This window comes from Lobosporangium transversale (assembly GCF_002105155.1).
Source record: "Lobosporangium transversale strain NRRL 3116 chromosome Unknown BCR41scaffold_8, whole genome shotgun sequence".
NCBI classification, from domain to species: Eukaryota; Fungi; Mortierellomycota; class Mortierellomycetes; order Mortierellales; family Mortierellaceae; genus Lobosporangium; species Lobosporangium transversale.
Window position 1 is genome coordinate 519,631 of NW_019028986.1, and position 25,388 is coordinate 545,018.

At 41.0% G+C, this 25,388-nt stretch overlaps 8 protein-coding genes across 8 annotated transcripts; 3 read left to right on the plus strand and 5 right to left on the minus strand.

Moving 5' to 3' along the window:
• Window positions 1–99: 99 nt before the first annotated feature.
• Window positions 100–1,860, plus strand: BCR41DRAFT_420155 (hypothetical protein; the record flags this gene model as incomplete). The annotated part of the gene is made up of 5 exons (XM_022029857.1): window positions 100–464; window positions 641–685; window positions 840–1,002; window positions 1,136–1,371; window positions 1,490–1,860. Exons 1-5 carry the CDS (start codon window positions 356–358, stop codon window positions 1,858–1,860), a joined length of 924 nt encoding a protein of 307 aa, XP_021883888.1. The 5' UTR covers window positions 100–355.
• A 2,312-nt stretch (window positions 1,861–4,172) lies between these two features.
• Window positions 4,173–5,891, minus strand: BCR41DRAFT_348712 (hypothetical protein; the record flags this gene model as incomplete). Its single annotated transcript, XM_022023345.1, has 1 exon — window positions 4,173–5,891. A coding segment is annotated over exon 1 (1,630 nt), but the record flags the coding sequence as incomplete, so codon positions are not given.
• A 1,511-nt stretch (window positions 5,892–7,402) lies between these two features.
• Window positions 7,403–9,080, minus strand: BCR41DRAFT_348713 (ribosomal protein S9). Its single transcript, XM_022023346.1, has 4 exons — window positions 9,049–9,080; window positions 8,602–8,656; window positions 7,713–8,083; window positions 7,403–7,579 (listed from the first exon to the last, which is right to left on the minus strand). The coding sequence occupies exons 2-4, from the start codon at window positions 8,641–8,643 to the stop codon at window positions 7,558–7,560; spliced, it is 435 nt and encodes a 144-aa protein (XP_021883890.1). The 5' UTR covers window positions 8,644–8,656; window positions 9,049–9,080; the 3' UTR covers window positions 7,403–7,557.
• A 78-nt stretch (window positions 9,081–9,158) lies between these two features.
• BCR41DRAFT_348714 (phosphatidylethanolamine-binding protein) lies at window positions 9,159–11,006 on the plus strand. Its single transcript, XM_022023347.1, has 4 exons — window positions 9,159–9,381; window positions 9,554–9,734; window positions 9,864–10,353; window positions 10,464–11,006. The coding sequence occupies exons 1-4, from the start codon at window positions 9,325–9,327 to the stop codon at window positions 10,849–10,851; spliced, it is 1,116 nt and encodes a 371-aa protein (XP_021883891.1). The 5' UTR covers window positions 9,159–9,324; the 3' UTR covers window positions 10,852–11,006.
• Window positions 11,007–12,022: 1,016 nt separating this feature from the next.
• Window positions 12,023–14,666, plus strand: BCR41DRAFT_236311 (major facilitator superfamily domain-containing protein). The gene is made up of 8 exons (XM_022020105.1): window positions 12,023–12,214; window positions 12,344–12,355; window positions 12,479–12,503; window positions 12,656–12,791; window positions 12,919–13,011; window positions 13,111–13,305; window positions 13,428–14,011; window positions 14,130–14,666. Exons 1-8 carry the CDS (start codon window positions 12,132–12,134, stop codon window positions 14,529–14,531), a joined length of 1,530 nt encoding a protein of 509 aa, XP_021883892.1. The 5' UTR covers window positions 12,023–12,131; the 3' UTR covers window positions 14,532–14,666.
• On the minus strand, window positions 14,639–17,695 carry BCR41DRAFT_333506 (hypothetical protein). The gene is made up of 10 exons (XM_022021893.1): window positions 17,417–17,695; window positions 17,045–17,222; window positions 16,822–16,922; window positions 16,599–16,683; window positions 16,445–16,505; window positions 16,234–16,333; window positions 16,012–16,114; window positions 15,757–15,856; window positions 15,423–15,528; window positions 14,639–15,330 (listed from the first exon to the last, which is right to left on the minus strand). The coding sequence occupies exons 1-10, from the start codon at window positions 17,485–17,487 to the stop codon at window positions 14,802–14,804; spliced, it is 1,434 nt and encodes a 477-aa protein (XP_021883893.1). The 5' UTR covers window positions 17,488–17,695; the 3' UTR covers window positions 14,639–14,801.
• A 1,272-nt stretch (window positions 17,696–18,967) lies between these two features.
• On the minus strand, window positions 18,968–22,236 carry BCR41DRAFT_236373 (hypothetical protein). The gene is made up of 6 exons (XM_022020106.1): window positions 21,717–22,236; window positions 21,218–21,607; window positions 20,857–21,096; window positions 20,593–20,731; window positions 19,330–20,474; window positions 18,968–19,194 (listed from the first exon to the last, which is right to left on the minus strand). Exons 1-6 carry the CDS (start codon window positions 22,012–22,014, stop codon window positions 19,175–19,177), a joined length of 2,232 nt encoding a protein of 743 aa, XP_021883894.1. The 5' UTR covers window positions 22,015–22,236; the 3' UTR covers window positions 18,968–19,174.
• Window positions 22,237–23,899: 1,663 nt separating this feature from the next.
• Window positions 23,900–25,343, minus strand: BCR41DRAFT_348720 (hypothetical protein). Its single transcript, XM_022023348.1, has 2 exons — window positions 25,054–25,343; window positions 23,900–24,896 (listed from the first exon to the last, which is right to left on the minus strand). Exons 1-2 carry the CDS (start codon window positions 25,289–25,291, stop codon window positions 23,935–23,937), a joined length of 1,200 nt encoding a protein of 399 aa, XP_021883895.1. The 5' UTR covers window positions 25,292–25,343; the 3' UTR covers window positions 23,900–23,934.
• Window positions 25,344–25,388: the final 45 nt, after the last annotated feature.

A 25,388-nucleotide genomic window follows, 5' to 3' on the forward strand; every position in this document is an offset into this window, starting at 1 on the left:
AATAGACAAGAACAACAACAAGGCGCGCTTTAGATTGCAGAGATATAAGTGAGGCAAAACATGTCGTGTTCCTTACATGACTGAGGCGGCAGGAATGCTGTCAAAATGGCAAAATACTATGTACTTCGATCTAAATATCAGATAGAAAGTACCCAAGGTTCTGGTTACAACTGGTAAAGATGGCTGAACTTGTAAATCACGTTTCTTTGCTCGTCGACACCTTACGCAATATCAAGTATTAAATTAATTCTTCCAGGAGCCATTGTTAATTCCTTTCGCGACAGAAACTAGAAACCAAGCATCGCTCAGCAATACAAACAATATAAACACAGTAACTCATATAACAGCCTCTACCATGTCAGCAGATGTGTACTCAAAAGTAGCCGAGAAAATGAAGCAGGAGAATTTCACAGAGGATGAGATCAGGATTCTTGCTAAAGCCAAAGAACAACTTTCTTCATACAGTACGCATTTCATGCATTGAATCAGAAAGAAAAGAAGAGGAGAAAAAAAAAAAAAAAAAAAAAAAAAAAAAAAAAAAAAAAAAAAAAAAAAACCCTTTGAAAGGATAAAGAAGGCTCTGCTCTTATAAAGCTAAAGCAATTGTCATCTTAAAATTGTGCACTGTGTGTATTGCTAGCTACGGGTGGATCCGTTTTCGGTGGCCTTGCAGGACTTCTACTTGGTATGGCTAAAATGAAATGAAATTCTGTCGTCATACTTTTTTTTTTATTTTTTGCCTCTAAGCTTCGTTCGTCTCAGTCATCATTGCGTTCCGAATAAACACTATCAGAGGAAAAAGGATCGTACTTGTATTAAGTATTTTTTTCATGGTTCAGCTAGAGCCAAGAACTTCAGAGGATTTCAGGGTATAGCCATTCCTATGGGTGGTGTCCTGATTGGATCCCAGATTGGATTAGTTATGGGCGCAATGTCAAGTGTTCAAACCATTCAATCTATCCCTAATTTCAGACGTGTCATGACGATCATTCAAGAAGTCCGGTAAATAGTGCGATAACAAGCAGCTCATATATTGGTCAGCATATGCACACGGAAAATTGCCTTCGTACATCTAACCAAATCATTTTTGCTCTCCATTGCCTTCCTTCCTCTTTCTTTATACAAACATGTATAGAGAAGACAGTACGAGGCCAGGAGGGCCAGGAGGACCAATGCGACATGACCGAGCAGCAACTATGCCGACGCCTGGACATCATCGCTTTCCAATCCAACAACGTATGCCATCTGAGCTTATGACTGACGACGCAGTCCGACAACAGGTACAAGAAGTATCAGCGTTCAAGGATGGTGATGGGTACCATGGAGGTCATGATCCCAGCAATGGATCAATGCGCTCAGAACAAAACTCCGGTAACAGTCAGTCTACTGTTTGAAAGGAATTCAGAAATTGCTATATAGTCTATTTCTCAACTCTAACCTAATCTCCATCCAATCTGTTTTCTTTATAAAAAAAAAAAAAAAAAAAAAGCATGGTCACAAGTGCCACAGAAAGTCAAAGAACTGCAGAGTAACTCTTCGAGCTGGAACCAAATTCGTCAACAAAACATGCCCAAATCTGCTTGGAATGAAATCCGCGACGGACGCCATCCATCTTCGAGAACGTCTCAGGAGGAAGATGCAGAGGATAAGGATGTTGACGATGGCCACGCTAATGCTCTTGATAATGTCAAAAAGCCATCATCAGTGAGAGCTTGGGATCGTGTTCGTCAAAATAGTATAGAAGGTTTCGTAGGACCTGCTAGTCCTGCGCCAGATGGTCCAAGTGATTTCGCAAGGACGAGAGAGGATCTGGAGTCAAAACCATCTGTTAAGAAGAACCAATATGGAGACTTGTTGTAAAAAAAAAAAAAAAAAAAAAAAAAAAAAAGGTCATTTTGCGCGGCTATCGAGCTTTGAAGGTTTCAAAGATGTATACAATAGCCTTAGCAGAATAAAATAATTTTTAACGGTCATATGAGTGATTTGATACGTACTACTACTGCACAATAATTGTCGCCTTTCCCCAAAATTAGCTAATGGACCAACTTCTATAATTTGGAAGGAAGGCCTGTACTTCATTAAATCTTCACGAACATCAATGCCCTTGGAACCGTTCAGTGGGTAAATTTGCCCGTTTAGAGAGCTTAGATTTCTTCTATCCGTGAGCTGGCAAAATTCAGCCCCCTGTAGAAAGATCTTACTAGTATAGGCGGCACAGAAACTGCTAGTTGTTGCATGATCTCAAGACTCATCAGCAGCAATTCAGAAGACGCTGTCCGCCTGGATCTCCTCAAAACCTTCCGGAACCGTATCTGCCAGAATTGTTGAGTGCAAAGGAGAAAAAGCCCCACAGAAGGTGTCTGACAACTCTCTGCCACGCACGGCATTCACCGGAACCTCAGTAGTATCTATATTCTTACTCAAGACGATAAAGAGTAGCTACCGGGGGAGCAGGGGTCCTTGTTTACAATCCGCAGGCGCAACACACAGCCAAATGTGTGCATTGGGCACTCAGGTGGCCACCGCGCAGAAAGTCGTTATCTTAGGTAACTCAGATCTACTCGACTACGCTAACATTACAATATTCATACGGTCCATACTACATCAAGAAAATTTGATCGCGGCTTACCAGAGGGTCGAAGTCCTGCAAGCGCTGGAGCACCCATCCTCACAATATCTCCTAATACTTGCTGTAGTGAGCGATAACGACTATAGTGGCAACATCCGAGGCATTAGCCTTATTAGGAACTGTAAGATCGTCCGCAAAGCCCCCCTCAGTAGAGAAAGAGGAGCTCTTGCGTGTATTTCAAAACAAGATTGAAAGCTTTGTGGCATTCCTATGAGCATCGATAGCAACTTAAATAAAGGCGGGGTCTGCAAAAAGCGCAAAAAGCAGCCTTCGTCTATATGACCTAGCAACTGTTTAAGATGTCCGGCGACAAAGATGTGTTTGTCTTGGGGTTGGAGGCCATTCGAAATTAACTCTAATATAGCTACTAGCAAGCATGTCGCCATCACCAGAGAGGTTATCACAAGAGTAAGCACCTTGAGTTCGAGTTTCCAACAGCAATTGTACCAAGTCAAATCATTAGGATATGAAGCTTTTGACATTCATAAATATTTTACCAGTAGCTGTTGTCCCCGTACCGAATGAACCGGTTTCTTGAAATTAGCCATAGATGTGGTTACTATTTTAATCGTGATGCGGTCGGTGCCGAAACATTTGAAGGTGTGTCTTGCGCATAGTCATTCCAAATGCGACTCGAGAAGTTCGAATCTATCATGACAGCGACAGGACTGCAACAGGGGATTTCCTCAGTAATACCTATGCAGTGCCCCTGCACAAAGTTCCAAGTGAAGCAATTATGGCTTTCGTATTTTCGCAATGTCGCAAAACCCATTGAATTTTGATCTGTGGCAGATCAAGGGACGTTATGCCAAGAGTTATTCACCTGTGATTAGGTTTAGCTTAAACAAATAGATTGGCTTCTCAACGCCTGGAGTATTCATATCAACATTCAGCCAGGTATGCGTGAGAGAATGCTCCTCAGTGTGCCCGTTTTATTTTTATTTACTACAAGTGCTACAAGTGAATAGAAGTCATGGAGTGGTCTGCTGACACCACATTTGACAAACCTTCGGTCGCCTGATGATGATGTACAGCCTATAATTTAAACCTCATGGCCAGCCTTGAATGTGATCCTAGCCGCAACGTGGGACAGAACACGGTAAACACAACCTGTTAGTGGATAAACGAATGCAAATGCTTAATAGAGAAGAAAGGAGGTATGCAATTCTCTTCCCTATTTTGGATACAAGATTGTCAAATCAGCCCAATTGGGACAAGTGTTGCTAATCTCTCCGTGTGCTCGCACAAAAATAGGAAGTCCGGAAAGCCATCCACCTAGCATGAGACTAAAGAAGGTCAAGCATAACGACAGACGACAAAAAAAATCCACAATCAGCCTTTTCACCTTCAACTTTCAGTTGGAGACAACAGCAAAAAAAGTTGTATAACTATGGCAATGGCGCAGGAAATACAATTTAATGCACTTTAATGAGGTATACATGACAATCAGAGTAGGAATATAATAGACAAAAAAAAAAAAGGATTCTTGCTCAATGCAGGGCAACATGTTAAAATTGGACACTAGCCTTGTCATTCATTGACGACAGCTATAGTTATTCTAGTGGTGAATACGGTTGCCTGCTTTGATCCACACTATGCTCGCCTGCGCGATGACCTTTCTTCAACGTCAGACTCCGTCCAATCTTGCTCTTCGACATCCATCCTGAGACAATGCCTCCATTGCTGGGTCTTCTGTTCATCTGGCCAGCAATGAATGGGAATAGGGTCTGGATAGGAAGCTGGATAAAGAGGAGTGTTAAAAATCGCTCCGTTTCTTCCGCTAGCTCGGGCTCAAGACAAGATGGTGCTGCTGCTGCCGATATAGGCGACATGGGTGTTCCATTTGTGGGTGAAGTTGGGACGCCTGCAGTTCTAATACCGAGTTGGTAAGTCATTGAGGCTGGAACAGCCGGTGGAGGGGCAAGAGGAGGTAGGGGTCCCCATCCTTCAGGAGGAGGTCGCACTACTGTCGGTTTGCGCTGAAGCTTGGTGGGTTTGGAATCTGATCCAGATAATGGCGAAGGCTCGGGCAGGATAGACCGCAGATTAGGCCCTGATTTGATGGATGGTAGGGGCGTAAATCCTTTTGTAGAAGGAAGACCAGAGGCTACATTCTGGTTATTGGTAGGGGAAGGCGGAGGCGGGGGTTGCTCTCCTTTCAAGGCCGCTTGTCGGACCCGTTCCTGATAAATCTTTTCCTGCTGCTGCTGAACACGTTGAGGGTAATTGGGGGGGATGAGATCGACCTTGTACATCATCTCCCATGTAGGAGGCCCATGGTTGGCACCGTCTGTGACCATGGGGACTAGAGGGTCCAACAAAGGTTGAGAGGGAAAGAATGGTGTATCGACCATGCACGAGGTTGATGGTGAGACACGGTAGTAGCCTTTGTCCTTGATATCAAGATCAAAAGGACGAGCCAGGAGTGTTGAAGCCCTCTCAAGATCACGCTCTGACATATAATCAGAGCCAAATCCTGCAAGTCCGAAGATGGGATGACGGGATCCATGAGGTGTCACCAGTGTCAAAGCCTGGACTACTGGTCGTGCAAGGGCAGTGTTTTCAAAATAGCGCCTTGATTTCAATTGCGAAGCTCTAAAAACAGCAGTCAATGAGGCAGGGTCGAGGTGCTGGAAGATAAATTCGAGTGAAAAAACAGCTTTACGCTCCTGACAAAGAGTTGCTTTAAGGACTGTTCGCTGCAAGCTGATTGTCAGAGTCTTGGCAGTGATGGCACGGCATCTTTTGGAGAGATGTGAGAACTGAATAAGTTCGTTGATGTCAAAGTTCCTGGCAATACGAATAAGGATAGGATCTTCCAGTTGGAGCAGTTTTGAGGCTGCCTTGCCTGCGTGTTGAAGAATTGGTGCCTGAGGGACAGGTGGGACAGTACCCTGATGGTAAACCTGGCCAGGCTGATGTCTTGAGGGTCGACGGAAAAGCGAGCGCGACCTGCCAACTCTAGTACCATTGCCGATAGGAGTCCCAGCAGGGATATCATTCTGAGGGGCCGAGTCTGCGTAGTGAGTTGCAGTGAGGGGAATCGAGTTTGATTCGTCTGTGTCATTGTGGTCATAAGATTTTACACGGCGATGGAGGTTATCAGCAGATGCACCAAAAGCTCTGTTGTGGTGATGGCTATTGTTTGGTGCAAAAGTGCCCTGAGAGGGAGCAGTAGCGGCCATCATGTTATGAGTACAATGAAGTATGGAGCAAAGTCAGCCAATTAGGGAGAAAGAAAAAAAAAAAGGAGAGAAGAGAAGAGAATGTGAGCAAAAAAGAAAAGAAAAAAAAAAAAAAAAAAAAAAAAAGAAAAAAAAAGAGAGAGAGAGAGAGAGAGAGAGAGAGAGAGAGAGAGAGAGAGATGAGAGAGTGAGGATGGAGAGAATGAAATGAAAAGAAGGGAGAAGAAGGATAAAGAAATAGAAAATAAAAAAACAGAGAGAGAAGAGAGGACAGAAGAGAAATGAATGTGAATGAATGGAAAGCGATGAGGGGAGAGAAAGGAGAAAAGTTGTCTTTGGGTTATAAATACGAAATTTAATTGAGTAAACCAACATGACACGTATTGTATTCGCTGTATTTGAATCATCTGTGCATCTGTTTGTAATTGTAATAATGATTGGCATTGGTGGCATTGCAAAAAGGCTAAAGCATCCTTCCGCTTTTTTTTTTAAAAAAACGCATTACACATTACACGCTCATTTTGCACAGAGATTGGATATTTGTGCATCTGTAACATGTCAACCTGCAGTAGCCTGTATTTTTCTTAATGGGTTAAAATTGAATGTAGCCTTCATGAGGTCCTAAGTGGAAGTGTTAAAAAGAAACACGGGGCAATTTTTTGACTCTTATAAAGTTGCTTGTTTAAATGTCGCACACCCGATGAGCAACAAGAAGAAAAAAAAAGGGGGGATGGTGGCTTCAGACCAAAATAATGTATGTCATTTGATACAAAGGACATGACCTTACATCGAAAATGGCACCAGTTGGATCCAAGGAGGTCCTGCACCGAACGCTTTTTCAAATTTGTATGAGTATCAGTTGCGTTAGGGGAAGTATTAAGCCAAAACCAAATACGGAAGCATTGCACACCGATTTCTACCGCTTGAACCTCACTCTCCTATCAGCTAATGATTCGTAGATTCGTATACTTATCAGCGAATATTGAGACCGTTCTGAAAAAGACCACATGTATATTATTTCAATTTCCTCCCTGTACTTTTTTTTTTTTTTTTTTTTTTTTTTGTAAATTCTAATCCCCATGATCATCTGTTGCTCTACTGCTCTATACCTTATGCGTCTTAACAAAACAAAACAAAAGAGGGAGCTTTGCATTCATTCAGAATAAACATCATATGAAGGACTCGAAGAAAGTTTGATGGCAAATGAGAGTCCACACAATGATAGGCAATCAAAGTTAAGAATGGTGGCAATTGCATATAGAGCAGTAGATGTTTATGGAATATTCCATATTGGAGCACGGATGGCGCGCTCAACTGTCGGGCACGAAACTAGTCCAACAGAACCAACGGCGTTTTCAAAAGCAAGCAGGAAACATTCGTCTGTTCTAGCAAGCTTTTCAGCCATATAGATGTAGAAACATCCGAATGAGCTTCAATCCTTGCCGTATCCATTTCTTTGAACATATGAAATCGTGCAGCCCCATATATTCTAAAGCCTATGTTATTTTCGCGTACAATGACAATCTATTCCCAAACCTTAATATTTGTCATTTTGCAAGAGAACAATTTCACAAATATATATAAATATGCACAGGTAAAAAAGATACATTTACGGATGTCAATTTATTCGTATATGCACGATCTCTATTGCTGCCTGAAATAGAGTCGGAACAGTTGTCCAAATACAACTCCAAACTGAACAAGTCGCAAAAAAGATCGAACATCCCGCCAGTCCTTCGATATTTAACGGTAAGACTTCTGGTATCTGTGGAATAAATACAAGAATAAAGAGAGGGTTTTTTTTTTTTAGTCAAATACGAGTTTTACAAAGAGATTAAAAAAAATACCAACCATAGAAAACACCATTCAGTCTCATTGTATTGTTCATGAAAGCATACCTGGCACGGGCACCAGCACCACCGAACTTCTTGGGCTCGCAGCGACGGGGATCAGCAACGAGAAGGGTACGGTCATACTGGAGGAAGATCTGCTTGAGCTCGTTCTTGGAGGCCTCATCAACATACTTCTGGTAGTAGGCGACGATTGACTTGGCAAGAGCCTGACGGATAGCATAGATCTGAGAGGTGTGTCCACCACCCTTGACACGGATACGGATATCGACGTTGGCAAACTTATCGGAGCCAACGCGGAGAATGGGCTCATAGACCTTGAATTTCAAAATATCAGGCTCAACGAGCTCAAGGGGGGATCCGTTGAGGCGAATAAGACCCTTACCAGCCTTGCAGTGAGCAACGGCAGTGGCGGTTTTCTATTTAAAAAAAAAAAAAAAAAAAAAAAAAGGTTCGACAATAAGACGTGTTAAAAGAGCTGCGCTACTCTACGTCAGCAATGGTTGCTACCACGTCAATATACAGCTTTTCATCTCTCCAGTGTCCTATGTTGCAGATTCCACCATCGATAATATATAGTATGTGTCCTCTGACCAAGTAACTCTGCTAGCGTGCTAAAAATCCGTATTCTCCATAAACATTGAAGATCGTGGTATCATCCAAAGCTAATAACTCTTAAAATGGTGTCACATCATTCTCCAGATATAAAGCTGTTAAAGTGTATGATTTGCCTTTGCTCCATGATTGCGAGTTGAATCTGTATAACGAAAACCAAATTGCTTCAAGTTGGGTATAGAACACCTTGGATGTATGACTGAATCTGTTTCCTAATCTCAACAGAAGAATCTATCCGCCTATTCTCTCGCTTTTGTCTCCTTTATTCTTTCTTCTCATTTAAAGTGCCTCATAACTGATCCTCTCGGGACAAGAGACTTGCCTTGCGACCGTAGCACTGAACACTCTTTGAGTCGGAGGACATGATGAATAAATGCCTACAAATAAAATAAAGATCCAGATGATGTGGTGAGTGGCTAGTCACTTCAAAACCTCAGCTCTTCCCTTTTTCTTTTTTTTTTTTTTTTTTTTGTAATGTTTGTATTTCTCCTGCATTTGTGTCAAGTCGGATATTGATGTTTGTGCGTTTTTGGCAGTCGAATGGAGGTCACATCGTATATTGTTTATGTTCATGAGTAAATGTGATGTATATAGCGCGGTTGAAAAAGTTCTTTTCGCCGGTTACTGGCAAATCGGAATGATGTTTAGACAGTCAATGATGCGTAGATAACTCCTGTATCAATGGATGTATCAATGGATGCCTTGCTGTCCTAATGGATACTTCGATGCTCCATCCTTCTTCTCCCTCAAATGACACAGTCCGTCATACCAAGTCAAAGATTTGAAAGAGGGTTTTGCACAGTGGCCCGCCAGCACGCACAACTATAACATGTATGCTCTATCGGATTTTTATCTTTGGTGGCTGAGAATTCTCGAGTTTCAACTTTCCTCCACAGCCTCAAATAATTGGATTGTCGAGTGTTTGTAAATACTGAGTGCCTGTCGATCGGGACTGTCGTTGTTGTTGTGCTGTCCGTGGTACAGTCTGTTTCCTTTGTAGCGACTTTCTTTCTTCCGTTTGTCTGAATCGTCCACCTATTTCCTAATGTCAATGTCGATCCCTCGCTTCATCCTCCGCACAGGCAGAGTTTGCTCTCTTTCGGTACGCCTCTCGTCTTTACTTCTTGAATTGCATAAAACTGTTCACAATTGTTTTTGAGGCTCTTCTGTGCCTGATCAGTGACATACCAAGCATAACTACTACAAGTTAATTCCCAGGAGATAAAGCTGACTCGATTTGAATCTTTATATCACTGCTCTATAACAACTCTTAGCCAGCTCGTACATTCTCTGTTCAGACAGTATCACGAAATAATGCTGGAGCCACCTACAAGGCGCCTGCTCTTGGAGTCAACAAGACTTATGATGAAGCTCTCAAAATCATTGCAGAGGACAGACTTAAGCGTCTCAGCGAAATCAAGAAAATGCAGGAATCATTGGCAAAGCTGATCAAAGGTACGGGACTAATCAGCTAATCAACAGAAGTCTGGCATGGAGCGACCACAAAGCACAGTTCGCTTTAGTCCAGTGAAGATCAGGGTACAACATATGCTAACAATGGATTTTTAATATCATGGATTGTAGCTACTCCTTCTGCCACACGGGACGCTGAGATCACCAAGCTCCAGGAGGAGATTTCCAAACAGGAGGCTTATTCTGAAATAAATGATCCTGAAATTCAGTGGCGCTTTAAGAATGGTCAAATTGACATGTCCAAGTCAGTATTCCGCTACATGAAGAGCAAACAGTTTCAGCGTGAAATCCTTCCTACTGTTCAACAGCGCGTTACTCAAATGTTTGTGACGCCAGATATTCTTCCTCCATTTACGCCTTCAATCGATGTTCAACTGGATTTCGGCGCTGGCTCTGTCGTTAAGAAAGCTGCAGGATCTGGTGTCTCCGATAATTATTTCGAAACTGGATCATACTTACTTCCTGGAAAAACCATCAAGGAGCCAAAGGTCAATGTTATCTCTTTCCATTCCGAACAAAAATACTATACTGTAGCTCTAGTCGACCCTGACATGCCTGATGCCGAGAATCAGACATTTAAGCAACAATTGCATTGGCTGATGTAAGTTGTAATCCTTCATCTGCTGTCACTGATGCATATAGGCATATCGATGAGGAAGCATTATTTATGGTTTTATTTGCGTTATTATATGACTATACATTGGGATATAGGACCAATGTCGCTTTGTCAGCAACACAGACCGAGGTGGCCAAAGGAAATCCCGACATTGTACTTCCATACCTCCCTCCCCACCCACCTAAAGGCACCAAATACCACCGCTACACACTCTTGCTTGCAGAGCAGCCTAATGAGGGTCGGGATAGGGTACAGATTGATCAAAGCCAAGTTTCAAGGGAAACTATACTCAAGGACCTGTGCACACGGTACAACTTGAATGTTAAGGGCTTAACCTTCTTCCGCCAGGTTTGGGACAAAGATGTTAGCATGATTTATAGAGATATCCTCAAACAAGATGAGCCTGTCTATGGCAGACAGCCTAAGGTGGACGAGCTTTTGGATGAGACTGGACAAAAGAAGAAGAAATATATCAATCTTTGAAAAAGGGATGCGGTCTCTTGAGAAGATACGATGTTGCATTTTTTTTTTCTCCTCTTTCTTATGTTAACATCTCGGATAAAGTCACCATTCACGTTCTTTTTATTTTTTCTTTTTTTTTTATTAATCATGCCATTGACCAAAATAAATATCCTATAGAATATTTTGGGCAAAGTGGCTTGATTGTAATCGTGGCTTATAATTGTTTACCCGAAATGGATCTGATCCCAAGGTCTTCAAAGATCAGATACATGTGCGATCGCTTTTTTAGTTTACAAACGTGGAATATTTTGCAATCAAAGCTCACATAGTATTCATACCCCACAATCCAATGTTACCCAGATTTTTTTTTATCCGGGACACAATGAGCGCAGCAGCGCATTTTGCACTCTAAACTTGACTTTCAGCATTGTTCGCCGCTCTGTGCATAAAACTCAGCGCCATCTGTGGTAAAGAAAAAACAAGGATGATGGAAACCCCTATTCACCACTATTCGTGGCTGATATATTGGACATTTTGTTGCCTTTCAATGAACGAATGAAAAGATTGCGATTTAAAGAAGCTATTTGTCATATAGTTAAGCTAGTGAGCAAAGCCTCCGAATAGAAGAGTATAGTTTTATACCTTTGACACCACAGTAGCATTCGAGAGCATCAAATGCATATTACATTACGCCCGCCCTGTTTCCCAGATTCACTCCGCCCTTGTCAAGTATTCAGGCTTATTGGGAACCTTATTTTTGCTTCACATTTTTCATACTCCATTCATCCAATCTCTTTGCATCCTTGGATATACTGAGCCCCGTTCTTTTTTTTCTTCTTTTCCTTCCACCTCCTCCACCACCTCCTCTTCCTCTTCTTTCTCTTTCTTTCTCTCTTCAGTCTGCTGTCTAGAGTGGAGAAAACCATCGATTTTCCCATTAGCAGCGGTCGTCCTTACCTCTTTCCATCCTTTCCTCAGCCTAAATATTGTTCATTCTTTTTTAACATGTCATCCAAAGATACTGTTCTCTCCACAACCAATGATACCATGGTTTCATTGCCTACGACAGATCCCATTCCAAAGGAGGCCATAGATCCAGATACGCTCACTCAATTCCAACAATTATGTCTCAAATGCCAACCTCTTATGCTTTATGTTGTTTCCTTGGCTCAGTTTCTCGATATTGGTATTCCTATAAAAAAAACATATATATGATAAAGGAAAAATAAATAAATAAATGAAAATGTTCTGTACAAACCGATTGACGAGTTTTATTCAAATAATCAGTCAATGGCGCTAGCATGACAGTTGCAATGTTACCTATTGCTACAGAGCTTCATTTTGAAGTTCAGCAACAACAATGGCTTATCAGTTCATATGCTTTGTAAGTTGATCTCATTTAAAAATCAAAAGAGAGGACGAAAGAGTAGTAGGTAGAAACCATAACATATTGATCTGATCTACATTACTAACAAAGCAATCTTTATTACTCTTTCTTATACAATGTATTTAGATCCTTTGGAGGGTAAGAGAATCAGCCTGAGATGAAGCGATGAAATTAAAAAAAAAAATAATAATAAAAAAAAAAAAGCCATTAACGCCACCAACTTTTTTTTTTTAATTGCTTGGTTTGATCTGTGGTTTAAAGACTACTCCTAGTTGCCGGTCGAATGGTATGTTTTCTTTTCTTTTCTTTTCTTTTTTCGTGAGAAAGAAAAAAAAAAAAAAAAAAAAAAAAAAAGATATGAGTAGGTTCAACGTAAATCCATTTTTCTTAACCAACCCCACAATCTATCCCTTTTTTTTTTTTTTTTTTTTTTTTTAGGGTGACCTGTTCGGTCATCGCCGTGTGTTTTTGTCTGGATTATTTTGGTTTGGCCTCTGGTCGCTCGTCAACGGATTTTCAAAGTCGCCTGTAATGCTCTGTATTTCTAGAGCTCTCCAGGGCATGGGTGCCGCAGGTATACAAAATGGCAGTTTTATTTTTAAAGTCATTATCAATTACGCAAGGAAGGAAAACTCTCGCATGAAACTTTGTAATCTCAATCTTTTTCTTTTCTTTCCGGATTAACTCGTATATAATACTAGCTCAAATCCCCACCGCTCTCGCGTTAATTGCCATCAAATATCCAGCGGGCAAGTCAAGAACGCGTGCACTCTCTGTCTTTGGTGCCATTGGAGGTAAAAAAAAAAAAAAAAAAAAAAAAAAAATTATTACCAATAGCAGATGAGGTTTATTTGTTTGTTTATTTATTTTATCGCCTTTATTACCATTAACAGGTATGGGCGCTGTCACTGGATTATTGCTGGCAGGAGCATTGACATCGACAATTGGTTGGCAATGGATCTTCTTTATCTCAGCTATTATGAGCGTCATACTTTTTGTTCTTGGAGTCTTTGCCATCCCAAACACCTCTGGCCTGCACGGTGAAAGTCCAAAAATCGATGTTGGTGGCGCCTTCACCGCCACTGCAGGTAATATAACATGATGCTTTTTTTTTTTTCTATGAAAAAAAAAAAAAAAAAAAAAAAAAAAAAAGGTGCGCTTATTGACCTTTTTTTTTTTTTTTGTGGGGATTATATATTATCATTGATAGGGATTGTTTGTATAATCTACTACATCTCTTCAGGAGTTGAGGCCGGTTGGGCTAGTCCTCAAACTCTGCCGATGCTTTTCATTGGTCTTGTTCTACTCACCATCTTCATCATGATTGAGCGTCGGATATCCTACCCTATTATGCCTTTCCATATCTGGAAGCATCGAGCCTTTTCAACCAGCTTTGTGGTGGTCTTTATCATGCAAGCAGCATTCCAAGGATTTCTGTACTATAGTACATTGATCTTTCAGGAAGTTCTTCAATACTCGATCATGAAGACTTCACTTTCATATCTTGCTCATGGACTGTCTGCTATCATTATCTACTCTATCTTGGGTAAATTCTTGCCCCGTTTACCACTCAAGCCCTTCATGTTGATTGGATTTTTCTTTTTGGGCGGCTCTGCATTGATGTTTGCGTTTGTGACAGATGCCAGCTCTTATTGGGTCCTACCCTTCCTTGCCATGATTGCAAACGTCTTTGGCCTGGGGTTGATCATGTTGCCTGCCCAGATCACGGCCCTCCGGGATGCTTCAGATGATGACCAAGGCGTTGTCGGAGCCATTTATAATGTGGGACTTCAGGTAAATAAGAATGAAATTCTACTGTGGAATTGATGTATTATTACTTTTTTTTTTTTTTTTTTTTTTTTTTTTTTAAAAAAAAGACCTCTTTTGCATTTAAATATATATGTGTGTATAGATTGGTTCGCCATTTGGCTTAGCTATTCTTACAGTCATTTCTGGAAAACTTAACAGTGGGGTCCATGGACCAGCCAGAATGCATGGATATAAGTATGCACTTGTTGGAGTAGTTGTGTTTGCTCTTCTTGGCTTCATCGTTACACTGATCTTCTTGCCTCATGTCAAGCCTGCTGTGGATAATAAAGAAAAGACTCTAGAATCGTTGGAAGAAGGGGGTATTTCTGCCGTTGAACAGGACAACATCACAGAGACAGACATAAAGGTGACAATGAAGCCTTTGGAAGATTGCACTCAGATGCAAGAACAAAAGGAGAACTTGAATAGAGGGGACGACAAGCAGGAGTTGAACGAAATAGAAGCACAGGCAGGAGATAAGCAAGAGCTGAATGAAAAGCTGTAGAAGTAAACAGTTGCATCAAACCCGCATGCATCGCCACCGAGGAAGGATTCAGGGCAGTAGCCATAGTCTTGCTTGCTTAACAAGTAGTATCATCTATCATTATTTAACATCATTCTCCCATCTAACTCATTTATTTCAGGTATCTAAGCATAACCCCTAATAAACTACAAATGCATTTCGTTCATCGTTTCTTAAAGTTTTACCCATATTCTATGTTGATGCAGGCTTATATGGTTGGTATCTCCTCATATGACATTTCTCCTTCGTGGTTTATAGCTCCAGAGACAGCTGCTCTGAAGGAATATTTAATGTTCTCCAGCGGGAACGGTAATCATCCCAGTTAGTGTACGCTCCACACATCCTGCGTTTACCCGTGAACCCAGAACGACCATGCAGAACCCTATAATTATCAAAAATCAAGACACGACCAGGCTGGAATTTTGTCCAAAGCATGTGTTTGTCATCTGTCAACACTTTGTTCCAGTCAAACAACGCGTCATAAAATGCCTCCACTTGCTCTGGTTTCAAGTGATCGAGTGTCGATCGGTCATCATTGTTGAATCGGATTTGAATAAGCTCTTGCGAGATAGGGTCATGGTTCAGGATGGGGTTGCGACGAGGTGTTGGTACAACATGTGTGTCGACATCCCCTGCACTGTGAGAGGGAACACCGATCTCTGAAAGCGTCTTGTATGATTCTGGGTACTTTTCCTTGAGCACCTTAGCGCATTGAAAGCCATCTACAAGCAAGTTATGTCCACCTTCGCCATCATGGTGAAGAAGATGGAACATTTGCAAGCTGTGAAAAGGAAGGAGCGGGATTAATAACCAAATCAGCAATCATGATTCACATACTATTTCATTTCTTTTAAACTTTAAAAACCCCCATACCCAGCAGGATCCGTAAAGTATGTCGTATCTGTGTGTGCACCCAGAGCAATGTCTGTAAAGGCCGTGTCTCCATGCCCAAGGTCAGATGTGAATTCCCAGAAACCGCCTACGAAAAAAAAAAAAAAAAAAAAAAAAAAAAAAAGTGTTTACAAAGTTGACGATGGTTAGAACGGTTAGGTTCGAAAGTGACATTAGTCAGCATCTTATGGAGATGTCTGTATAATCCATTAATGACTTTTTTTTTTTTTTTTTTTTTTTTTTTATTTAGATATCGGAAGACCATTTCTGGCTCTTCTTTTTTTTTTCTTTTTTTGTAACAGGAACAAAAACATACCGTAATGAGTCTCACGAATGAAAGTAATACGTTTAGCTAGCTTTTCGGTCGCCTCAGCTGTCACTGGCACGCCACTTACATATGAGAATCCATAAACATGCTATGAACACAGGAAAGAAAAAAAAAAAAAAAAAAAAAAAAAAGCGGTTAATTGCCATGAACATCCATAATACATTGGATCCAACTTGAATGTGCAATAAAGTAATGATTCGGCTTGTAAAAAGCCTTAATTTTCCTTTTTCTTTTTCACATTACAATGTTATTCAGCCATTTCGCAAGTCCATTATCGGTTTCCATCACATCCCTGAAAGGAACCTCTGGAAGGTTAGATGCAATCGAGTTATCCCATGTGATCTTGCTTTGTAGGATTTTTATCCAGGTATTTAAAGAAAAAAGATGTTAAAGAGGCTTCATTCACAGGAAAACAAAGATTTTTTTTTTTTTTTTTTTTTTTTAAACAAATGAACAAACACATACGCATCTCCCTCAGGTTTGAATGGACCTCCGATCTTTGGATCATATGAGTGAGCTTGTAGCCAGTCATAGCCGTAATGACTTTCATGAGCATTATCATTCCCTTTAAAAAAAACGGTTATTAGTATGTAGTGCATAAATAATAAATAAAATAGAAATAACTGCTTTTTTTTTTTTTTTTTTTTTTCCTTTCTTTTTGACAGTATTCACTTACAGATAATTTTGACACCATCTGGAGTGAGAGATACAGCCTTGGGCTTAATATCGCGTGGGATCTATCATACAAAGATCGTGAGAACAAACTTTAACACGTGCGTGCAAAACTAATAAACAATAATTGATGCCATTTTATTTATTCCGTCTATTACCTTGAAAGTGTTGACTAGTCGCTGCTTGGTGACCGTATGGTAACATTCTGCACAATGACAATGATCTCTAAGCCAGAAAGAATGGCTAAAAAGGACAGTAAAAAAAAAAAAACTTGCTTTTAACAAATAGAAATCATAGATCCATTACTTTTTTTTTTTTTTTTTTTTTTTTTTTTAAAAAAAAAAAAGCTACAGAAAAAGAATCATGGAAACTTGATCTTACAACCGGCTCGTGGTTCCATCGGCCCAATGAAGATGTACTTTTTTGTCCACAATAGAAACATTATTCTGATCCTCTTGGTTCACAAGAGACGCTTTTGCTCCCTAATAAGACACAAGAGATCTTTTTTGTTTTAGAAAAAATCTACACAAATCACCAAGTGTAACCAAATACATTTTGTTATCCATGAAATGTTTATTAAAGAATAAAGAAGGTTTATACATACGGATGAATAGTAACGTCGATTAGTCCAAGAAGAATAGCAACCTGACTGTGCAAAAACCAAGCTTCCACGAGCACGAAGAAGTAGACTGCGAGAAAGAGCTGCTCTCGATGCAATCATAGATGTGGGAACCTTAGCAGGGACAGTACTAATGTTGGAACTTTGTTGAACTGTTGTCAGACTGCAGTTGTCAAGGCGGGAAATGTTCTGTTAGTCTCTTCCTTTACAGTCGCACGGATAAATTACAAAAAAAGGGGGGAGGAGAATGTAAAAACACAAGTTTGGCTCGATTCAATCCATTTTTTACCCCTGGATCGTAGGCCATACTGAACAATGGATAAATGCCAAAGGAAATAAGGCAACAAACAATCTTACCGTTGAGCAACAGCAGCTCTACCGGGCAATACGAATTTGCGCAGAGCAGCAAGAGTAATTGATGTGTTCATAATTGAAATGTATATTAAATAATAATAATAATAATAATAATAATAAAAGGACAGGGTCCAAGTTAAGACAGACAGATAGGTAGGTAGACAGGCAGAAGAGAAGAGAAAAAGAGAGATTGAAACCAAGTTGATGAGAAAAAAGAATGAAAAGAAATGAATTTGAATGTTCAGCAGTAAATGAGCAACCGGGAACGGAGGAAAGAAAAATGTATTGGCAAACTTGATCTGTCTCATGTTATCAAGTCCATAAAAAAAACGATGTTCACTTAGTTTTCCTTCATGGAGTAAAAGCCACAGTTTGTCATTGAGATACCAAAGACATCTTTACGTCCATTGTCCGTTATTCCACCATCCGAGCTTGTAATCCTCTCCTATGCGTGCAACCAAAGGAAATAGTCGCTAGTGCAGGATGAAAAATGAAGTAAATACCGATATCTGATCAAGTCTGTAGACCAATCACCATCATTTATCAGTAATTATATTTATTTATTTATTTCAAAGGGTATACATGCTTTTCTTATGAGTTTATGCAAAAAGAGAAAAATGAACAAAGGATGAAGGGCTAAAAGATTGAAAGAATGAAAGAATGAAAGAACGAAAGAACGAAAGAACGATATATCTTGGAATATTTAAAACTCCAAATTAAGGCCGACACGGAACAAGTTGCGTCCAAAAGCCTTTATCCGTGTCCAATCAGGTATATAAGTTCGAATGTTGTTGAACACTGAGGCATAGCCTTGGTTCGAATTCCAGTCATCGTATCCGCAGACCACTTGTAGTGGTACCCGCTTGTATACCGGTGTAGGCTTGGGTCCAGATGTAGGAGTAGAACTGGGCTTAGAAACAGTTGTAGTACTAATGGTAGTAGTCGTGGTAGGGGTGGTGGTAGTGGTAGTCGTGGTAGTCGTAGTGGTTGTAATGGTGGATCTAGGCTTAGAAACAGTTATCGTCTGCTGTTGTAACTGTAACTGTGTGGCATTCTGTTTTAGTTCCCGAACACGCATGCCAACCTCCCAGGACCGGTTCCATTCCTGCAGATATACGTGAACAACCTTTCGCTTATGATTAAGCTCACCAAGATCAAGACTTTCTTTTCCATTTTGAACACGGTCATCTAGTTTATGCACCCAAAGCTGGGTCTCCCGTCCAAGCTCTGTTTCATCCAAATACACTGAACACATCCGCGATTCCAGTGCCAGAATTCGGAGATAACCTTCCCTCCATCCGTCTTCATCAACGGCGTTCCTGTCATTGGATGATGCTGGGGAGGCCATCCATTCCGCACGCACAGGCTGTTGACTGCCGTTGTCTTCAAAGACTTGGCGGCTGGGCGCAAATGTGCACTCCTCTGCAAAGTATCCTTCCTCTACTAATTGGGGTACACACTTGCCATCATCTTCCTTTGTTCCATTCAGAGGTACATCCCGAAGTATCTGAGTAAGGATAGTTCCTGTATCACCTCGTCCGAGTCCTCCTCGTGCCTCTGTTACCAAGTTAATAGTTGATGTACGGGCAGTTTGATTGTATTTCTGAAGGAAATAGAGACTTGTTGGTGCTTCTGAAGTATATTGATCCGCCTGTGAAAGGTAAAAGGCAAACAGCGCCAATATAGCTAGCTCTATGACTAGAACCTTCTTGAAGTTCCTTGCACGGGAAATAACTGGTATAGCTGGCAACACAAAAGGTATCAGCAAAATACCATAAACCCTATATACTAAATGTCGTAAAAATAATAAAGAAAAAAAAGAAAAAAAAGAAAAAATCATTAAAATCATTAAATCTCCATTCTAGTTACTCTGTAGTGGGCTAGAAAAAAATCAGTTAGGACAAAGTCCTACTTACTTATTCCAAAGTCATCAACAACCATGCTCTGATAGGTAACACGCACAACGATCACAAGTAGATCGAGAACGAGAGTCCCTGGTACCAATAAACTTGCCGCCAACACAAGAACCCATCCAAACCTCGTACCGTCCATTCCTTCGTTCCGATTGAAATACCCAAGAGCGAGCTGAATCAAAGCTGCAGCTGCAGAGAATACAGACAGAGCCGCAATTACGTACAATGCGCCCAATGCAAACCAACCAGCTAAGCCTACCCCAATGATAAGCACGATAATCCACCACCATACACCGATTGCAAGCGTCCATTGAGTAGCCCCTTTTACGATTGGGACAGGGCCGTATATCCATGCTTCAATCGCAGTTGCTAGATACACTGTGATTGTGTTGATGAACGTGAGAAGGCCCCCAAGTCCCGCAAGTACCACCCAAGGATGTGCGTTTCGTACGAAGGGATTGACTAGCCATTGCCATTTTGAAGCTGCATAAGCAGCTGTTATATCAAGTGCTACAATAAATGTTATCAATGCCGTGGCTCGAATGACATTAGCCTTTTTGGGCTGATTAGGGAAATTGCCTTCAGTCAAGTCAGGGATTCGCCCATGCTGTCGGAAATTGCCTGTTCGAGCGGAAATGGAGTTGTAACCATCGTCAGAGTTGCCAGAAATAGACATAGACGAAGGACCCAAGGCGCTGCGAAGAGATCGAGTCTGGTTTGTCTCTGCTGATTGAGGCGAAGTAGTGCTGTCACTCCGGCGTGCGTTGATGGCTTTACCCACGTAGATAAATGTCAATGTAAGTACTGGGAGGCCGAATCCAAGAACAAGTGCATTCATTAAAAGAGTCGTCCAAAGCTCCGCAAAAAACATTTGTTTCCCCAAAACATCGTAAAAGACGCTCTTCCCGTAAAGCCAAGAGCGAGGCTGGGACGAGGGGTCTTTGAAGGACTCTACTACTGGAGGAAGTGAACTAAGATAATCACTGTTGCAAAGACCCATAACAGTCGCCTGTACATTAGCTCCCATATGGTATAAAGATTCAATCGGCAATGTGTCCGTAGTAGAGTGATACATAGATCTGCGTTGATAAAATGCGATATCAAGGCCAGGCAGACCATGCTCAGCGTAGATGACATAGTCCGTATTGCTTTTTAAAAAGAAGAGCATCGAAAACCAAGTTAATCTCCTTAGTTTTTACCAAAGGTCGCAAAATGTAAAAATAAAAATAAAAATAAAAATAAAAAAACAGATATGCTTATTCTCACCTGCGGACGAAACCAAATTTGAACATATCATTTGTAAAGACAGATGCATGTGGGTATGGTGCATTTTCCGCATAATGACGGACAATGTCGTGGTTTGTAGCTCTGAAAAGCAAAGACGGGCCACCAGATCCAGCGCCCTCTAAAAAAAAAAAAAAAAAAAAAAAAAAGGATAAAGATAAAATTAAACATGATTCTAAGGCATGAACATTCTTACCAAATTGAAAGTAGCTCATCTCAAATCTTCCAAACGAGAAACAATCTTACCCAAATTCACAAAGGCTCGGACATACTTTTTCCAGCGATGGCCATTGCCTGTTTGTGTAGTGCTGTTAGGAGGAGCCCCCATAAATGTTGCCGCACCATAGAGCCCATCCTCTTCAGCGTTGTTCAAGTTGAAGATCAATGTATGTTGGACAGGATGATGAATAAAGTGACGGATCAAGGCCAACGCTACTGCAACTCCTCCACCATTATCTGTTTGTCCATAGGTAGTCGAGACGCTATCTTTTCAAAGAAAATTAAAAAAGGAAAAGCTGTCAGTGAGTGGTGATGACACATCGGATTGTGATTGTGTGAATACGACTTGCTCTCTTTGTTTCTTCACAACTGATGTATATGATGTTACCATAGTGTGCTGAAACTAGCAGTGCTCTTTGGCTCTCTTGATCTATATCAATCTCAATATCGACAGGAACATCTCCCTCCATTGATCGTGCAACACCACCCACCCACATGACAATATTATCTCCTTGCACCACATCCTTCCCTTCAGTAGGAATATCAGACTCCTCTCCTCCAAATTTCCAGTTCGACAGTCGTGTGTAGACCGCATCATCCGTATCGTCGTCATATCGTACATTGCGACGTCCCAATGCAATCGCTTCAGCCTGTAATGCTTTTAATTGATCCCGAATGTATTTTCGAGTGATATCAGTGTTGACACGCGAATTAAAAGGGTGAGGTGCTGTTGTGATGGCTTGGAGGTGTTCAAATGCTGTGAATGGATTAAATTGTTCTATTGCAATGGAAAAAATAGTTGTAATAATCATATTAAAAAACAAAGCTTTGCTACTAGTTTCCTTCGCAATCTCTTTAAAAAAGAGGGGATATGACTTTTTATGTACCTGGACTGGTCTGACCAGAGGTCATATCCGGCAAGGTCGGTACAAAAGCATTTGGTTTTCTTGCCAGATAAACTATGCCAATGATACTGAGATAGAAGATGGCGAGAATGAGATAGACAATCATGCATTGAGGAGGTGAGACCACGTGCATGCGATAGATCCGTTGAGCTGCTTCGTCTCGTTCTCTTCTATCAGACTTGCGTTGGGGTATCGACCCGAGCAATGGTGTCGTTGGATTTTCCAAACTGGAGGCACGCCTGCGGTTTGCTCGGGAATTGATGGGAAAGGAAGAGTTCATTTCGAATGACTTTATTTGAAAAAGAAAGTGAAATGTTAAAGATTGAGTGCGCTTGCCAGCCTTTTTTCCTGGCACACTTCTCACACAGCAGAGACAGAAGAATATGAATTAAAAAAAAAGAAAAGAAAAAAAAGAGAGGAAGGAGAGAAAAGAGAAAGAATGTGAAGAGGAGAAAAGGAAGAAACTACTAGAAAGCAGAACAACTGAGGAATAAAAAAAAAAAAAAGGAGACAATGGATGTGTGAGTGCCAAGATAAGAATGTCACACACCTGTGAGGTGCGCACAGGGGCAACTTAAAAATGACAACTACAGAGTAACTGTCATTTCGAACTGCAATCTCGATAACCGCTGAGTTCATCGATCTATTCATTTCACAATTCTCGAATTCCATCCAGAAAAGGCGCCAACATATGCTTGTCCCCATTTCTTTCATTGTCCTCCGCGCATTTCCATTAATTCTCATTATTCTCATTTATCTCGTCTTTTTTTTTTTTTTGGGTTCTGCTGACTGGGTGTTGTCCAGAACCCATATTTTTATTAAGACGCGCCCAAAACCTATCCCAGAGAGTTGTTACAGCATCAACAAAAAATTATGGGTTGAAAGACGTGACAAGCGTTTCCTTGTGTATCGATCACGTAAGAAGCTCAGCGCAAAGCCCAAGTTCGCTCCATGTCAATTAAGGATCGATATGTTTCTCACTACTTACTTTACACTCATACTTCTCGATCGTTCTTGAGATATCCTGGGATTTTCGCGTTTCATGAGGCCGCTCAAGTCATGACATCCCTTTGATAGTGATATATTCCAAGGTGCTTCAAGAAGGCTAAAAGTTTTCGGGCCATGAGTTTGAAGCCTATGCAAATCAAAGGCCTTTATGAAGCCGATGTCTCAAGGAGTCGTACCGGGTCAGTCATTGCGATGAAGGGAGGCTTTGAGGTCCTTTTATGAATAGTATAAAAAAAAAAAGGTCACCCGTTACAAGAGCAAAAAGAGAAGACTGGAGTAGGACGTGCAATTGAAGGAACTATTGATAAAGATTATGTATGACCAAAAAGACCTTGGTTGTCATTGATGACCGTGATTATAAGAGCAAGAACGGAAGGAAGATCGCTTTTGCAGTTGTGAACGCACACCTAAGTGTGATACGGACCACAAGTTTGATCTTCAAAACTGGCCTCCACGACAGGGACCATAAATTAGCCAAACACGGCCAACATAGTCCTTCAATGAGCTAAAAGACCCACATACAGTATTAGAAAACACTATGTGAAATATGGCAAGAATGAATAATTATACAAAACTGGTCAACTGTAAAATCCATGCAGTACAAATGATTTGATAGAGTAACTTTTTCATTTTTTTTTCTTTTCTTTTTGTCAATACAAGTCTTCTATGAGCTACGATGGCACAAGGTATATATAATATGTATAATGGCTAAAGAACAGCAAAGAAACAAGGGAATAAGAAACAGAAAACAGCAATGACAATGAAGTATTAATAAATTAAAAACAAGAATCAATAAGAATAAAAAAAAAAAGTATAATGTTTGAAGACTTTTCCTGCTTTTGTTTTCTGTCAAATTCCTTTACGCCGTATCTTCACATCCTCCTTTTTTTTAAAAAATTAAATAAAATAAAATAAAATAAAGTTGAGTGAATGAAAGCATGAATATGGTGCTCGGAAAGAAAAAAAGAAAAAGAAAAAGAAAAAAGTAATAAAACGAAAACTAACAGCAGAGAGCAAGTAATAAACAAGCGTTAGAATAAGATGGAGATAGGATTATTAAGGGAGGTTACTGACAAAAGAATAATGAATAAATGCACACACTGACGCTGTAATAGTAGGGGACAGGAATTCAATAAAAAAAAAAAAAAAATAATGTAGTAAGAAATCAGACCAAGAAGATGGTTGCTGTCATCTATGACCAACTGGTGGCCTCGTGAGCAAAGCCACCAGAGACGGTCTCCACCTTGATCATCTGGATGTTTGATTCGCCATCCAGTCCTGAAGGTGGGCGCGCATAACCCGGTTGCTTTGTTTCATCGGGGCTCATAGAGTTCTGCATCCTGCCGAAAGGTGAGCCTGCTCCTTGCTGTGCCATAGCTCCTGCAACAACTGCGCTGTCTTGAAAAGATGATAGTCTGCTACGGGATCGCTGGGGCGATGAAGGGCCAGAAGCACTATATTGCATCGATGCTTGAGATGTTCCAGGCATGAAACGTGGCCTTCCTGCCAAATTGGCTTCTTCTCGTGTGATGTTGAATGATTTGGGCTGTTGCTGTTGTTGCTGGGCCAAACTCATATTGTCATAATACATTCCGTTCCCATTGCCATTATCGCTGGTCACGCTGTAATTCAAAGATCCTGATCCTGGACCCTCACTTGCCGACATGGAATGATGAGATGCTGCTGATTGGCTACGATCGAAACCTTCGTCACGACCGTACCACTGGTCACCAGACGATGGAGTTGGGGAGTCAGCAGTGACGGACATGGTTCGTGACACGGGCCGGGGCCGTTTATTGGGAGGATTCATCGACTGAGCAAGATTGCCGTGGCTATGACGGTTGGAAGCTGCTGTATTTTGGAGTGAACTTATATCTCCAAGTTGATCTTGAGAGTGATGAGCTTGATGCTGAATAGGTGAGTGTGGCTCAGATGGCGTCATGGACATGGGCGGCGAAAAATTCCCCGTGTTCATGCCAGATGGAACGACTCCAAATTGATTGGGGTCTGATGGGTACACCTCTCCCATACTATGGGATTTTTGAGGATGCCCCTGATAATTGTAGTAGCTATGAGCACTCTCAGCAGCATTTGCACTGTAACCACGCTTCTGTCCAGTCAGGACACCAGTCTGAAGACGATTTTGTTGACCTTCTAAAGATCCATATGTACACCAGAGTAGAGGACCGTTCTGTTAGTGTATTTGACTCATCGACTTTCGACTTTTTTTTTTTTTTTTTTTTTTTTTCTTTTCTTTTATTATAATATTTGTACAGTGTATTAGCTCTTTTTTATTTCATTGCTGAATTACCATGACCAGAGGCTGTAGATAGCGGTGGAGGGGAGTCGTTTGCAAGGGGTCCTCCAAGCTGCAGCTGATGCTGGCCAGGATGAATGATAGGCTCCGGGTATTTTTGATGAACATGAGCACCATAATATTGATTTGAATTGGCCTGGTGGCCATAGTATGCAGTGTGGTGATTTCCAGATCGTGGATCTGATACGGAAGGCCCTCCAGGAGGAATGCCAATAAGGCCACCGGGAGCCATAGAAGATTGTACGCGATATTCGAATGGCGAAACCAGGTTGGGATCGTCATCTATATTTGATTATATTTTAAAAATAACGATGGAGATATAGTATAGG